Source organism: Bombina bombina, chromosome 2, assembly GCF_027579735.1.
Source record: "Bombina bombina isolate aBomBom1 chromosome 2, aBomBom1.pri, whole genome shotgun sequence".
NCBI classification, from domain to species: Eukaryota; Metazoa; Chordata; class Amphibia; order Anura; family Bombinatoridae; genus Bombina; species Bombina bombina.
In genome coordinates this window covers 893,701,256-893,714,138 of record NC_069500.1, presented here as the reverse complement: position 1 = coordinate 893,714,138, position 12,883 = coordinate 893,701,256, and the positions used below count along the sequence as shown (strand labels likewise).

Below are 12,883 nucleotides of genomic sequence, written 5' to 3'. Positions count from 1 at the left end.
GTCTCGCATACCTATTTCCTCTATTTTTTTCTTCTTCCTCGAGTCTTTGTTCAAGTCAAGCTGGAGAGGGGTTCGTGATCTTCTTACCTTGACGTGACTTCACAGGAGTTGGTATGCAGACCTGGTGGACAGGTCATCTCTTCCACCTTGGAGACTTCCGTTGTGGAGGACCTTCTAATCAAGGGCCTTTCATTCATCCAATTTTATTTTCTCTGAAGCTGACTGCTTGGAGATGGAACGCTTAGTTTTATCCAAGCGGGGGGTTTCTGACTCGGTCATAGACCATGGTTCAGGCTCGTAGGCCTGTAACTTGGAGGATTTACCATTAGATTTGGCGTAAATATCTCTATTGGTGTGAATCCAAGGGCTACTCATGGAGTAGAGTTAGGATTCCTAGAATTCTGTCTTTTCTCCAAGAGGGGTTGGAGAGAGGTTTGATAAGTTCCCTATAGGGTCAAATCTCTGCCTTCTCTATTTTGTTACACAGACATCTAGCGGATGTCCCAGATGTACAATCAATTTGTCAGGCCTTGGTCAGGATCAGGCCTGTGTTCAAATCAGTTACTCCTTCATGGAGTCTTAATTTAGCTCTGTTATTCAAGAGGCTCTATTTGAGCCTATGCATTCATTAGATATTAAGTTATTTTGGAAAGTTGTATTTCTTGTTGCTATTTCCTCTGCTCAGAGAGTGTCGGAGCTCTCGGCATTGCAGTACGAGTTTCTTTACTTTATTTCCCTTTCGGATACTAAATTTAGGATTTCTTCCTAAGATTGTTTCTGATCAGAACGTTAATCAGGAGATTGTTGTTCCTTTTTTGTGTCCTAATCCTTCTGAAAAAGAACTACTTCTGTACATTTTAGACGTGGTCTGTGCTTTAGAGTTTTACCGGCAGGTGACTAAGATTTTTCGCCAGTCTTCTGCTTTGTTTGTGATTTTCTCAGGTAGAAGTGAGGGACAGAAAGCTACGGCTACCTTTCTGTCTGGCTGAAGCGTTTCATTCATTTTGCATTTGAGACTGCTGGACAGCAACCTTCTGAGAGGGTTCTGGCTCATTCCATGAGGGCCGTAGCTTCCTCATGGATGTTCCAAGAATGAAGCTTCTATGGAACAGATTTGGAAGAATGCAATTTGGTCCTCACTTCACACTTTTTTTCAAAGTTCTATAAATTTGCCACTTTTGTTTTTCGGCTAAGGCAGTTTTTGGGAGACAGGTTCTTCAAGCAGTGGTGCCTTCTGTTTAGGTTCCCTGTCTTGTCCCTCCCGTATCATCTGTGTACTCTAGCTTTGGTATTGAATCCCATTAGTAATTAAGATGATCTGTGGACTCATCGTATTATTGAAAAGAAAATTTATGCTTACCTGAATTTTTTTTTTTTTATATACATGAGTCCACGGCCCACCCTGTTCTTGAAAGACAGGTTGTTGGTTATTATAAACTCCAGACACCTCTGCACCTTGGTTTTTCTTTTCTATCCTTAACTTCGCTCGAATGACTGGAGTGGGAGGGAAGGGAGGAGCTATTTATCAGCTTGCTGTAGTGCTCTTTGCCGCCTACTGCTGACCAGGAGGTAAATATCCCATTAGTAATTAAGATGATCCGTGGACTCATTGTGTCAAAAAAGAAATACATTTATCAGGTAAGCATAACATTTTTGTTTAATTTTTTTTTTACATTTGTGTGTGTTCACATTCAATTGTTAGAGACGGACACAAAATGGTTTAAAACATGTCTGTCCCCACTGTTTTGTCTGATTCTTTGGAGGGTAGATCTACTGATCATACCGCATTCAAATTTGTGTACTTGCAAAACTGTTCCAGTGTGTTAGGTTAACTAGCTAAATAATAGTTGTGTACCTCACCCTGTGCATGCAAATCGGCGACAAATCATCATTCCTGCTAAGAGCCTATGTCCTGTTCCAGTATATGTAACTCAGGGAGCAAGTAGTCTGCACTAGAAATGGCAGAATATTTGGTGACTATTCCCAAACTGCTTAAGCATAAACACAAATCTGGGGACTTGTCTACATCCTAGTGATGTGAACAGGCAGTTTTTTTCCCCCTCAATGTCAAACCTCTTACAGAGCTCTGATTCTGCAGTCAGATTCTTATCTGTTCTTTTTCTCTAGAAGTTGGCTAAACTCCTGGATTTTTAGACTTTTGTCTAGGCATTTTTGAGAATAAGGCCAGTAGTGTGGGGTTTATCTCTCAAACTTGTAAAACTGAAAGAATGAAATCCAAATTGCAAGGACCTCATTTTGAACCTACGCCCAACATAGCTTTCAATCTGTTATCCTAGGAAGTTATTTTTCTCTGAACTATCTGCTTTCTTGTGAATCGCCTTTTCATAAGGATAAGGCTGTGTTTCGTATAAAGTATGATTATCTTCCTAAGATTGTTTGCTCAGAGAATTTTAACCAAGGGATTGTTGTTCATTAGTTGTGTCTTGATATTTCTAACTCTAAGGAACAGCTTCTTAACAACCTTGTTTTTGTTAAAGCGTTTAACTATCAAGCTCCTAAACATTTTAGATAACGTTCTAGTTTATTCACTATTCTGGTTCTTCTGAAGGGCAGAAAGCTACTGCAGTAGCCTTAGATTCTTGGCTCAAACAGGTAATTCACAAAGCTTATTTGGTGGCAGTAAAGTTTCCCCCTAAGCGTATCGCAGCTCATTCCACAAGATCAGTTTTTACTTCCTGTGTCAAGAATGATGCATCCTTGGAGCAATTGGCAAAGCTGAAACATGATGATCTTTGCATTCATTCTCCAAATATACAGTTTATTTCTAATGGCAGTGAAAGTCCACAAATGAATTCTTAACCTATGAGAAATACTTCAACTGGCCAAAGACAAGACACCCCAAACAGAGCATTAAATATCCCTCACACTTCCCCTACCCTACTGTGGTAGTTCTTTGCCTCATTTTATGGAGGTAGGCAGAGACCTGCTTTGTTGTAGATTCTGAACTTCATTTCCTCAATTGTTTCTTGCAATAGAGGGCAGGGGAGTTGTAGAAAGCCATGTCATTTTCTTAGCATTATTTTGGTGCATTTAAGCTACTGGTGGTCGCAGGAAAGTTCCTATGCCTCCACGTATTACTCCTATTCTATCCTCCCTTTGGGGAAAACGGTGTTAGTAACACTGATTTCTTTCCTAAGATATGGTGAGTCCACGGCGTCCTCAATTACTGTTAGGAATATCACTCCTGACCTGCAGGAGGGGGCAAAGAGCACCACAGCAAAGATGTTAAGTATCACTCCCTTACCCACAAAACCCAGTCATTCTCTTTGCCTTCTGTGCAAGGAGGAGGTGAAGTTTTAGTGTCTGAAGATTTACCATTAGATATGGCGTAAATATCTTTATTGGTGTGAATCCATGGGCTACTCTTGGAGTAGGGTCAGGATTCCAAGAATTTTGTCTTTTCTCCAGGAAGGTCTGGAGAAAGGTTTATCGGTTAGTAAAGGGTCAGATATCTGCTCTATCTATTTTACTGCACAAGCGTCTGGCGGACGTGCCAGATGTGCAATCTTTTTTTCAGGCCTTGGTCAGAATCAGGCCTGTGTTTAAGCCCGTTCCTCCTCCTTGGAGCCTTAACCTTGTTCTTAAAGCTTTACAGCAGGCTCTGTTTGAGCCTATGCATTCCATAGATATTAAGTTATTATCTTGGAAGGTTTTGTTTCTTATGCTATTTCTTCTGCTCGCAGAGTCTCGGAACTCTCTGCGTTAGTGTGATTTTCCTTACCTTATCTTTCATGCCGATAAGGCGGTTCTTCGTACTAAGTTAGTTTTTCTTCCTAAGGTTGTTTCGAATAGGAATATTAATCATGAAATTGTTCCTTCTCTATGTCCCAATCCTTCTCATATGGAACGTTTGTTGCACAACTTGGACGTGGTGCGTTCTCTGAAATTATATCTACAGGCGACTAAGGATTTTCGCCAGTATTCTGCCCTGTTTGTTTCTCTGGAAAGTGTAAAGGTTCGAAAGCCACTGCTACTTCTTTCTCTCTGGTTGAGAAGTATTATTCGTTTTGTCTATGAGACTGCTGGACATCAGCCTCCTGAGAGAATTACAGCTCATTCCACCAGGGATGTTTCTTCTTGGGCTTTCAAGAATGAAGCTTCTGTGGAACAGATTTGCAAGGCGGCTACTTGGTCTTCTCTGCATACTTTTTCCAAATTTTCCAAATTCTATACTTTTGCCTCGGCTGAGGTTTCTTTTGGGAGAAAGATTCAAGCGGTGGTGTCTTCTGTTTAGGTCTGCCTGTCTTGTCCCTCCCTAGTCCTCTGTGTACTCTAGCTTGGCTATTGGTTCCCAACAGTAATTGAGGACGCCGTGGACTCACCATATCTTAGGAAAGAAAACAAAATTTATGCTTACCTGATAAATTTCTTTCTTTCCAGATATGGTGAGTCCACGGCCCCACCCTTTTTGATTTTAAGACAGTGTTTTTGTCTAAACTTCAGGCACCTCTACACCTTGTATTTTTCCTTTCTTTTACAAGATGACGAGTCAACGGATTTCATCCTTATGGGATATCGCCTCCTGGTCAGCAGGAGGAGGCAAAGAGCACCACAGCAGAGCTGTATATATAGCTCCTCCCTTCCCTCCCACCCCAGTCATTCTCTTTGCCTGTGTTAGTGATAGGAAGAGGTAAAGTGAGGTGTTAGTTTAGATTCTTAAATCAAGAGTTTATTATTTTTAAATGGTACCACTGAGTGCTATTTTTTCTCAGGGGTAAAGCTACATGTTTTTCAGCAATGGGAACTGGGGAGATTCTACATTCTCTCTGCGCCTCCCATACTGTTTGCTGCCCTGCTGATGGTCTTAGCAGATATTATCTAAGACCCTGTTTGTCCCCACAGATCTGCAGGAGGTGATGAAAAGGACCTCTTCTTCGTGTGGGACAGGTTCATGCTGCACTCAGCATTGAGGTATGTACAGTCTTTTGATTCTGGGGAGACGATGTAGCTCAAAACAGACTGGCCATTATTTCCTACACCAGGAAGGGGTAATCAACTTGCAAGAGTAATGATGCATGGATGTTTTCCCCCCTTTATTATAGGAGCTGGAAAAGTTAGGGTAACCTAAGAATTCAGCTGTGAGGCGATAACAGTGGGCTTTTTAAGTTACTAGCCTTGTTACATTGAGATGCACATTGAATGTGGGCTTGATGTTGGGGACTGTTTAGGGAGTCTTTCTCCAGTTATTATGCCTTAGCATTGATAGGCAAGGGGGCACATTGTTTATTCAAAAGTGGCACATTGTTTATTCCTAAGTCATTTTCATTACGACATTTGTATTTCCATGTGGTTCTCCTTATCGGAGTTAGACTATAACCCACGAAGGGCGGGGCTTAACGTTCGCGTGCTTAGCCGCGCAGTTAGTGTTCCAGGTTCCAACAGTGTACCTTGAGGCTCCGGTGTTTTCCGAAGTCCGCTTGTTTCAATCATCTTCACAAGCGGTCTTAGGCACGCAGTTCAGAGTACTATTGGTTGGCTCGTGGGGAAAGGTAGGCGTCGCAGCAGAGCTGGGCGAGGTGCAAGTGCTAAATTTTGTCTAAGACGTTATGCATTGTTAGAGTATACACTTATAGGGGTGATCTACTGAACGTCACTATAGTGATCCCTGTTATTGCATTGTTTATTGCAGAGCCGTGAAAACTATACAGTTTTAATTTTTAAAGACACAGTACACTCGTTTTTCAGCATATTTTCTCAAAGTTCTTGCTTTTTATTTTTTAATTACAGTACCATGACCAATATTGCTATTGCTTGTTTTTGTCATGGCTGACCTTCAGGAAACTACATTTTCTATGTGTTTAGATGCCAATGTGGAACCCCCTATTCCTTTTTGTCCCTAATATACTGAGAGGGCTTTACAGCTTAAAGAACAAATTTTCTTTAATGCAAATATATCTAAGGATGTTTCTCAGACTGATGAGACTCTGGGTGTGCCGCAACTTTTTCCCCAAGCGTCACAGCCTTTAACGCCCGCATAGGCGACGCCGTGTTCTTCAACTGCGTCTGCTTCATTCACTCTGCAGGATATGGCTGCAGTTATGTCATCCATCCTTTCAGAAGTTTTATCTTAGTTGCAAGCATTGCAAGGTAAACATAGTAGTAAAGAGGCCCATTCGGTCCCTGCGACTTCTAATGCTTTGATGGCGATCTCCGATGTACCCTCCCAGGGCTCTGAAGTGGGGGGTATGGAGGCTCTGAGGGGTAACTGTCTGACTCAGGAAGTGCATTGCCCCCGACAGATTCAGACGTCATGTCCTTCAGTTTTAAGCTTGAACACCTCCACCTTTTGCTACGAGAGGTTTTGGTGACTCTGGACGACTGTGGCTCTATTGTGGTCCCACCAGAGAAATTGAGTAAGATGGACAGATACTTAGAGGTTCCTTCTTATTCCGATGTTTTTCCGGTTCCTAAGAGATTTTCGGAAATTATTGCAAGGGAATGGGAAAGACTGGGTATCCCGTTCTCCCCTTCCCTTATTAAGAAAATGTACCCTATAGCTGACACCGTTCGGGATTCTTTGCAGACGGTCCCTAAGGTGGAGGGAGCTATCGCTACCCTAGCTAAGCGTACGACTATCCCTATTGAGGACAGTTGTGCTTTCAAAGTCCCCATGGATAAGAAGTTGGAGGGTCTTCTCAAAAAACTCTATGTTCATCAAGGGTTCTTATTGCAACCGGCGGCCTGCATTGTAACAGTCACAACTGCGGCTGCTTTCTGGTTTGACGCTCTAGAAGAGTCTCTTAGGACTGACACTTCTTTGGAGGAAATACAGGATAGAATTAAGGACCTTAAGCTGGCTAATTCTTATATTACGGATGCTTCCTTTCAGATCACAAAATTTGTGGCTAAGCGTTCAGGATTTTCCATCTTAGCACGAAGAGCCTTATGGTTAAAATCTTGGTCTGCGGATGTGTCCTCTAAATCCAAGCTTTTGGCTATTCCTTTCAAGGGAAAGACCCTATTCGGGCCTGACTTGAAAGAAATCATTTCTGACATTACGGGAGGTAAGGGTCACCTCCTCCCTCAAGATAAAACATCTAAGCAAAGGGGACGACAGAGTAATTTTCGTTCCTTTCGAAATTTCAAGGGAGTCCCCTCTTCCGCTAAACAGGAAGGGAATTATTCACAAGCCAAGTCCGCCTGGAGACCCAACCAGGCTTGGAACAAGGGTAAACAACCCAAGAAGCCTGCTGCTGCTACCAAGACAGCATGAAGGGGCGGCCCCTGATCCGGGACCGAATCTAGTGGGGGGCAGACTTTCTCTTTTTGTCCAGGCTTGGATAAGAGAAGTTCAGGATCCTTGGACACTAGAAATCATGTCTCAAGGGTATCAGTTGGAGTTAAAAAAAAAATAAAAAATCCTTCCCCAGAGGAAGGTTTCTTCTTTCACGATTGTCTGTCGACCAGATAAAAAGAGAGGCGTTCTTACGCTGTGTAAGAGATCTCTCCTCCATGGGAGTAATATGCCCCGTTCCAATTCAGAAACAGGGGCAGGGGTTTTACTCAAATCTTTGTAATTCCTAAAAAAGAGGGAACGTTCCGACCCATTTTAGATCTCAAAAGTCTAAACAAATTTCTCAGAGTTCCATCATTCAAGATGGAAACTATTCGGACCATTCTTCCACTGTTCCAGGAGGGTCAATATATGACTACCGTGGATTTAAAGGATGCATATCTTCATATTCCTATCCACAGAGATCATCACAAGTTCCTGAGGTTTGCCTTTCGGGACAAACATTTTCAGTTCGTGGCCCTTCCTTTCGGTCTGGCCACGGCACCCAGAATTTTCACAAAGGTTCTGGGGTCTCTGCTTACGGTTCTCAGGCCGCGGGGCATTGCAGTGGCGCCTTATCTGGATGATATTCTAATCCAGGCGTCGTCTTATTAACTAACAAAGTCTCATACCGACATTGTCCTATCCTTTCTATGGACTCACGGGTGGAAGGTGAATCTGGAAAAGAGTTCACTAATTCCTCAGACAAGGGTTCCTTTCCTGGGAACTCTAATCGACTCTCTATCCATGAAGATCTTTTTGACAGAAGTCAGAAAGTTAAAGATTCTGAATACATGCCGAACCCTTCAGTCCAATCCTCGGCCGTCATTGGCTCAGTGCATGGAGGCAATTGGATTGATGGTGGCAGCAATGGACATCATTCAGTTTGCTCGTTTTCATCTCAGACCTCTACAACTGAGCATGCTCAGACAATAGAATGGAGATTATGCAAATTTGTCTCCTCAATCTGGATCAGGAGACAAGGGACTCTCTTCTTTGGTGGTTGTCGCCGGATCATCTGTCCCAAGGGACATGCTTCCGCAGACCCTCTTGGGTGATAGTGACAACGGACGCCAGCCTGATAGGATGGGGTGCAGTCTGGAACTCCCTGAAGGCTCAGGGTGTGTGGACTCGGTCGGAGTCTCTACTTCCCATCAATATTCTGGAGTTGAGAGCAATATTCAATGCACTTCAGGCTTGGCCTCGGTTGGCTTCGGCCAAATTCATCAGATTCCAGTCGGACAACATCACAACTGTGGCTTACATCAATCATCAGGGAGGAACAAGGAGTTCCTTAGCGATGACAGAAGTAGCCAGGATAATTCAGTGGGCGGAAGCTCACTCTTGTTATCTATCGGCAATCTACATCCCAGGAGTGGACAACTGGGAGGCGGATTTTTTGAGCGGACAGACGTTTCATCCGAGGGAATGGGAACTCTATCTGGAAGTCTTTGCCAACCTTGTTCTCGGATGGGGTAGGCCGGAGCTGGACCTTATGGCGTCTCGTCAGAATGCCAAGGTCCTGAGATCCTCAGGCCGAACTTATAGATGCCTTGGCAGTGCCTTGGTCGTTCAACCTAGCTTATGTGTTCCCTCCATTTGCTCTCCTTCCCCGGGTGATTGCTCGAGTCAAACAGGAGAGGGCTTCGGTGATCCTCAACGCTCCTGCGCGACCTCGCAGGACTTGGTATGCCGATCTGGTGGATATGTCAACTCTGCCACCGTGGAAGCTTCCATTGAGGCAGGACCTTCTTGTTCAGGGACCCTTCCATCATCCGAATCTAATTTCTCTGCAGCTGACTGCTTGGAGATTGAACGCTTGATTTTATCTAAGCGAGGGTTCTCTAGAAAAATTTACCATAAGATATGGCGTAAATATCTTTATTGGTGCGAATCCAAGGGCTACTCATGGAGTAGGGTTAAGATTCCTAGGATTTTATCTTTTCTCCTAGAAGGATTGGAGAAAGTGTTGTCAGCAAGTTCCTTAAAGGGATTCCTTAAAGGGACAGATTTCTGCTTTGTCTATTTTGCTTCACAAGCGTCTGGCAGATGTTCCAGATGTTCAATCCTTTTGTCAGGCTCTGACTAGAATCAGGCCTGTGTTTAGACCAATTGCTCCTCCTTGGAGTTTGAATCTAGTTCTTAATGTTCTTCAAGGGGTTCCATTTGAACCTATGCATTCCATATATAGTAAGTTATCTTGGAAGGTTTTATTTTTGGTTGCTATTTCTTCTGCTCACAGAGATTCTGAGCTTTCTGCATTACAATGTGATTCTCCTCTTATATTTCATTCCGATAAGGTAGTGTTGCGTACCAAACCTGGTTTTCTTCCTAAGGTTGTTTCCAACAAGAATATTAATCAGAAAATTGTTCCTTCCTTGTGTCCTAACCCCTCTTCTAAGAAGGAGCGTCTGTTACATAATTTGGACGTAGTCCGTGCCTTGAAGTTCTACTTGCAGGCGAATAAGGATTTTTGTCAAACATCTTCATTATTTGTTGTTTTTTCTGGGAAACGTAGGAGTCAGAAAGCTACGGCTACCTCTTTCTTTTTGGCTGAAGAGTATCATCCGTGTTGCATATGAGACTACTGGACAGCAGCCTCCAGAACGAATTACGGCTCATTCCACTAGGGCTGTGGCTTCCTCATGGGCATTTAAAAATTATGCTTCTGTTGAACAGATTTGCAAGGCTGCAACTTGGTCGTCTCTTCACACTTTTTCCAAATTTTACAAATTTGATTCTTTTGCCTCGTCCGAGGCTGTTTTGGGAGAAAGGTTCTTCAAGCAGTGGTTCCTTCCGTTTAGGTTCCTGTCTTGTCCCTCCCTTTCATCCGTGTCCTATAGCTTTGGTATTGTATCCCATAAGTAAGGATGAAATCCGTTGACTCGTATCTTGTAAAAGAAAAGGAAATTTATGCTTACCTGATAAATTTATTTATTTTACGATACGACGAGTCCACGGCCCACCCTGTCGTTTTCTAAGACAGGTCTTTATTTTTGTTAAACTTCAGTCACCTCTGCACCTTGGCTTTTCCTTTCTCTTCCTAACTTCGGTCGAATGTCTGGAGTGGGAGGGAAGGGAGGAGCTATATATACAGCTCTGCTGTGGTGCTCTTTGCCTCCTCCTGCTGACCAGGAGGCGATATCCCATAAGTAAGGATGAAATCCGTGGACTCGTCATATCGTAAAAGAAATAAATTTATCAGGTAAGCATTAATTTTCTTTTTGTGGACTCACGGCCATTAGAAAGAAAATATAATTTATGCTTACCTGATAAATTTATTTTCTTTCTTGGCAGTGAGAGTCCACGAACTCGCCCTGAACTTATGTAATGGTGGCAGTCTTATGGCATCTCTGTACCCCTTTTATCTTTCTACTTTTTCCTTATCCTCAACTTGAGGGTAGGGAAAGTGGGAGGAATATTTAATGCTTTGATTCGGGTTTCTTTGCCTCCTGGTGGCCAGGTGTAGTATTTCCCATAGGTTAAGAATTGCCAAGCATAAATTTTGTTTGATGGTTTTTCTTTCTTCTGAAGCAGCTTATGGCAGGAAAGTCCTTCAGGCCGCAGTGTCTGGCAAATAGGAAATTCCTTAATTTGTCCCACCCTTTCCTTAACATGGACTCTCAGCTTTACTATTAACCCCTTAAGGAGCAATGACGGAATTATTCCATCATGAAACCATTGAGCAAACTGAAGCTGTGTCCTTAAGGGGTTAAATCCCACATGTTATGGATTCCTATGGTTTATACTATCATCATCATCATACAAAAGAAAACAAAATTTATGCTTACCTGATAAATTCTTTTCTTTCAGGATGATAGTCCAAAGCAGACTTTAGTTAAAAAAATTATTTTAGTGAAACTTAGTCTAGTATTGCAATTTAACTATCACGGGTTTATCTTTTTATATTAACCTGATCTTGTTTATTGCTGTATATCGAAAGCTTTATATTTACCCAATTGTTTCTTTTTTATTTTTTTAAGCATGATTACGATATGAGAGTGGATGACTTCCTGAGACGCACACAAGCAGGAGTGGTGAGTGGTCGTAGAAGCCGGCCTAGAGAAAGGGAGAGAGAAAGAGAGCGAGAGCGGCCAAGGGACAACAGACGAGACAGAGGGCGTGATCGCGACCGAGATAGGGAGAGAGACCGGGGGCGTGATCGAGACAGAGGAGATAGAGGCAGATACAGAAGATAATTTGTTTATGAAGAACCGCTTTTGAATGAACTTTTTTTTTTAAATTTGTTCCCTCGTGTGTTTACAATGTAGAGAGATTTTCTGTTAACAAATGGTCTTAAGGTCAAAGAAAAATTGCAAACTCAATCTTTTATAAATTAATTCTCTTATGAACCTGCTTTATTTCCTTAAAAATTAAGATTCCCTGTTGGTACACAGAGATAAGGCATTAGTAGTATAAAGAAGGGCTTTATGTAAGTACATTGTAAGTAAGTTTATATACTTTCAAGAAGCATCCCAGTGTTTGTTTTCCTAAGATAAAGCCATGACTGTCACTAAGTAAATTCCAGCATCCCTTTCTCTAGAAGTTTAGCTATTTAATTTGTATTGAGCTTTTTTTTTTTTTTTGTGGGGGGGGGGGGAGATTTACAGATGATTCTGTAAAAATGTATTGCTGCTATTTGAGTATGCAGACTTTAAAATATAGGCTGATTTGTGTGGCCGTGTTGTAGCAGCCCCTTGCCTTCTCTCCCATTTGGCAATGGTGAAAGCAATATTGATAAACCTCTTCCTTTTTTAACTTCTTGTTTACCTCTATTTTGATTCAACCTTTTTATGTGCAAACTACATATTTTTGTGGGAAATGAACACCTCTGTTTGCTAGGTTGTCACTATGACTGCTTCTTTGGTTTTTATACCAAATAGATGATAAAAGGTAACTTCATTTGTTACTGCACTGTTTTCTTTTTCCTTTTTTTTTTTTTTTTTTTTTTTTAGCCATGCAAAAGCCGCTATTAAGCTATTTTTCCTCTTATATGAAGCACCTGTTTGTGTAGTCTTATACCATGACGAGTTATTCTGTGCCATTTTTAATAAAAAAAATAATAATCATTGTCCTTGTTTTATTTAAAGAATTATGTCCCTGCTTGCACAGTCCCCAGGTTATTGGCTCAATTATAAAGATGAGAAAAAACATAATTTATGTAAGAACTTATCTGATAAATTCATTTCTTTCATATTGACAAGAGTCCATGAGCTAGTGATGTATGGGATATACATTCCTACCAGGAGGGGCAAAGTTTCCTAAACCTCAAAATGCCTATAAATACACCCCTCACCACACCCACAATTCAGTTTAACGAATAGCCAAGAAGTGGGGTGATAAGAGAGCGAAAGCATCAAACAAGGAATTGGAATAATTGTGCTTTATACAAAAAAATCATAACCACCACAAAAAGGGTGGGCCTCATGGACTCTTGCCAATATGAAAGAAATGAATTTATCAGGTAAGTTCTTACATAAATTATGTTTTCTTTCATGCAATTAGCAAGAGTCCATGAGCTAGTGACATATGGGATAGCAGATACCCAAGATGTGGAACTTCCACGCAAGAGTCTCTAGAGAGGGAGGG

At 41.9% G+C, this 12,883-nt stretch overlaps 1 protein-coding gene across 3 annotated transcripts in view; it reads left to right on the top strand.

The window, feature by feature from the left end:
* The window catches only part of YTHDC1 (YTH N6-methyladenosine RNA binding protein C1), a 145,178-nt gene extending 132,815 nt beyond the window's left edge, over positions 1 to 12,363 (top strand). For all 3 annotated transcript variants that reach the window (XM_053703262.1, XM_053703261.1, XM_053703260.1), the window contains one exon: positions 11,278 to 12,363. In XM_053703262.1, the coding sequence (XP_053559237.1) occupies positions 11,278 to 11,493 (216 nt within the window). In that variant the 3' untranslated portion in view covers positions 11,494 to 12,363. The remainder of the gene's footprint in view (positions 1 to 11,277) is intronic.
* Positions 12,364 to 12,883: the final 520 nt, after the last annotated feature.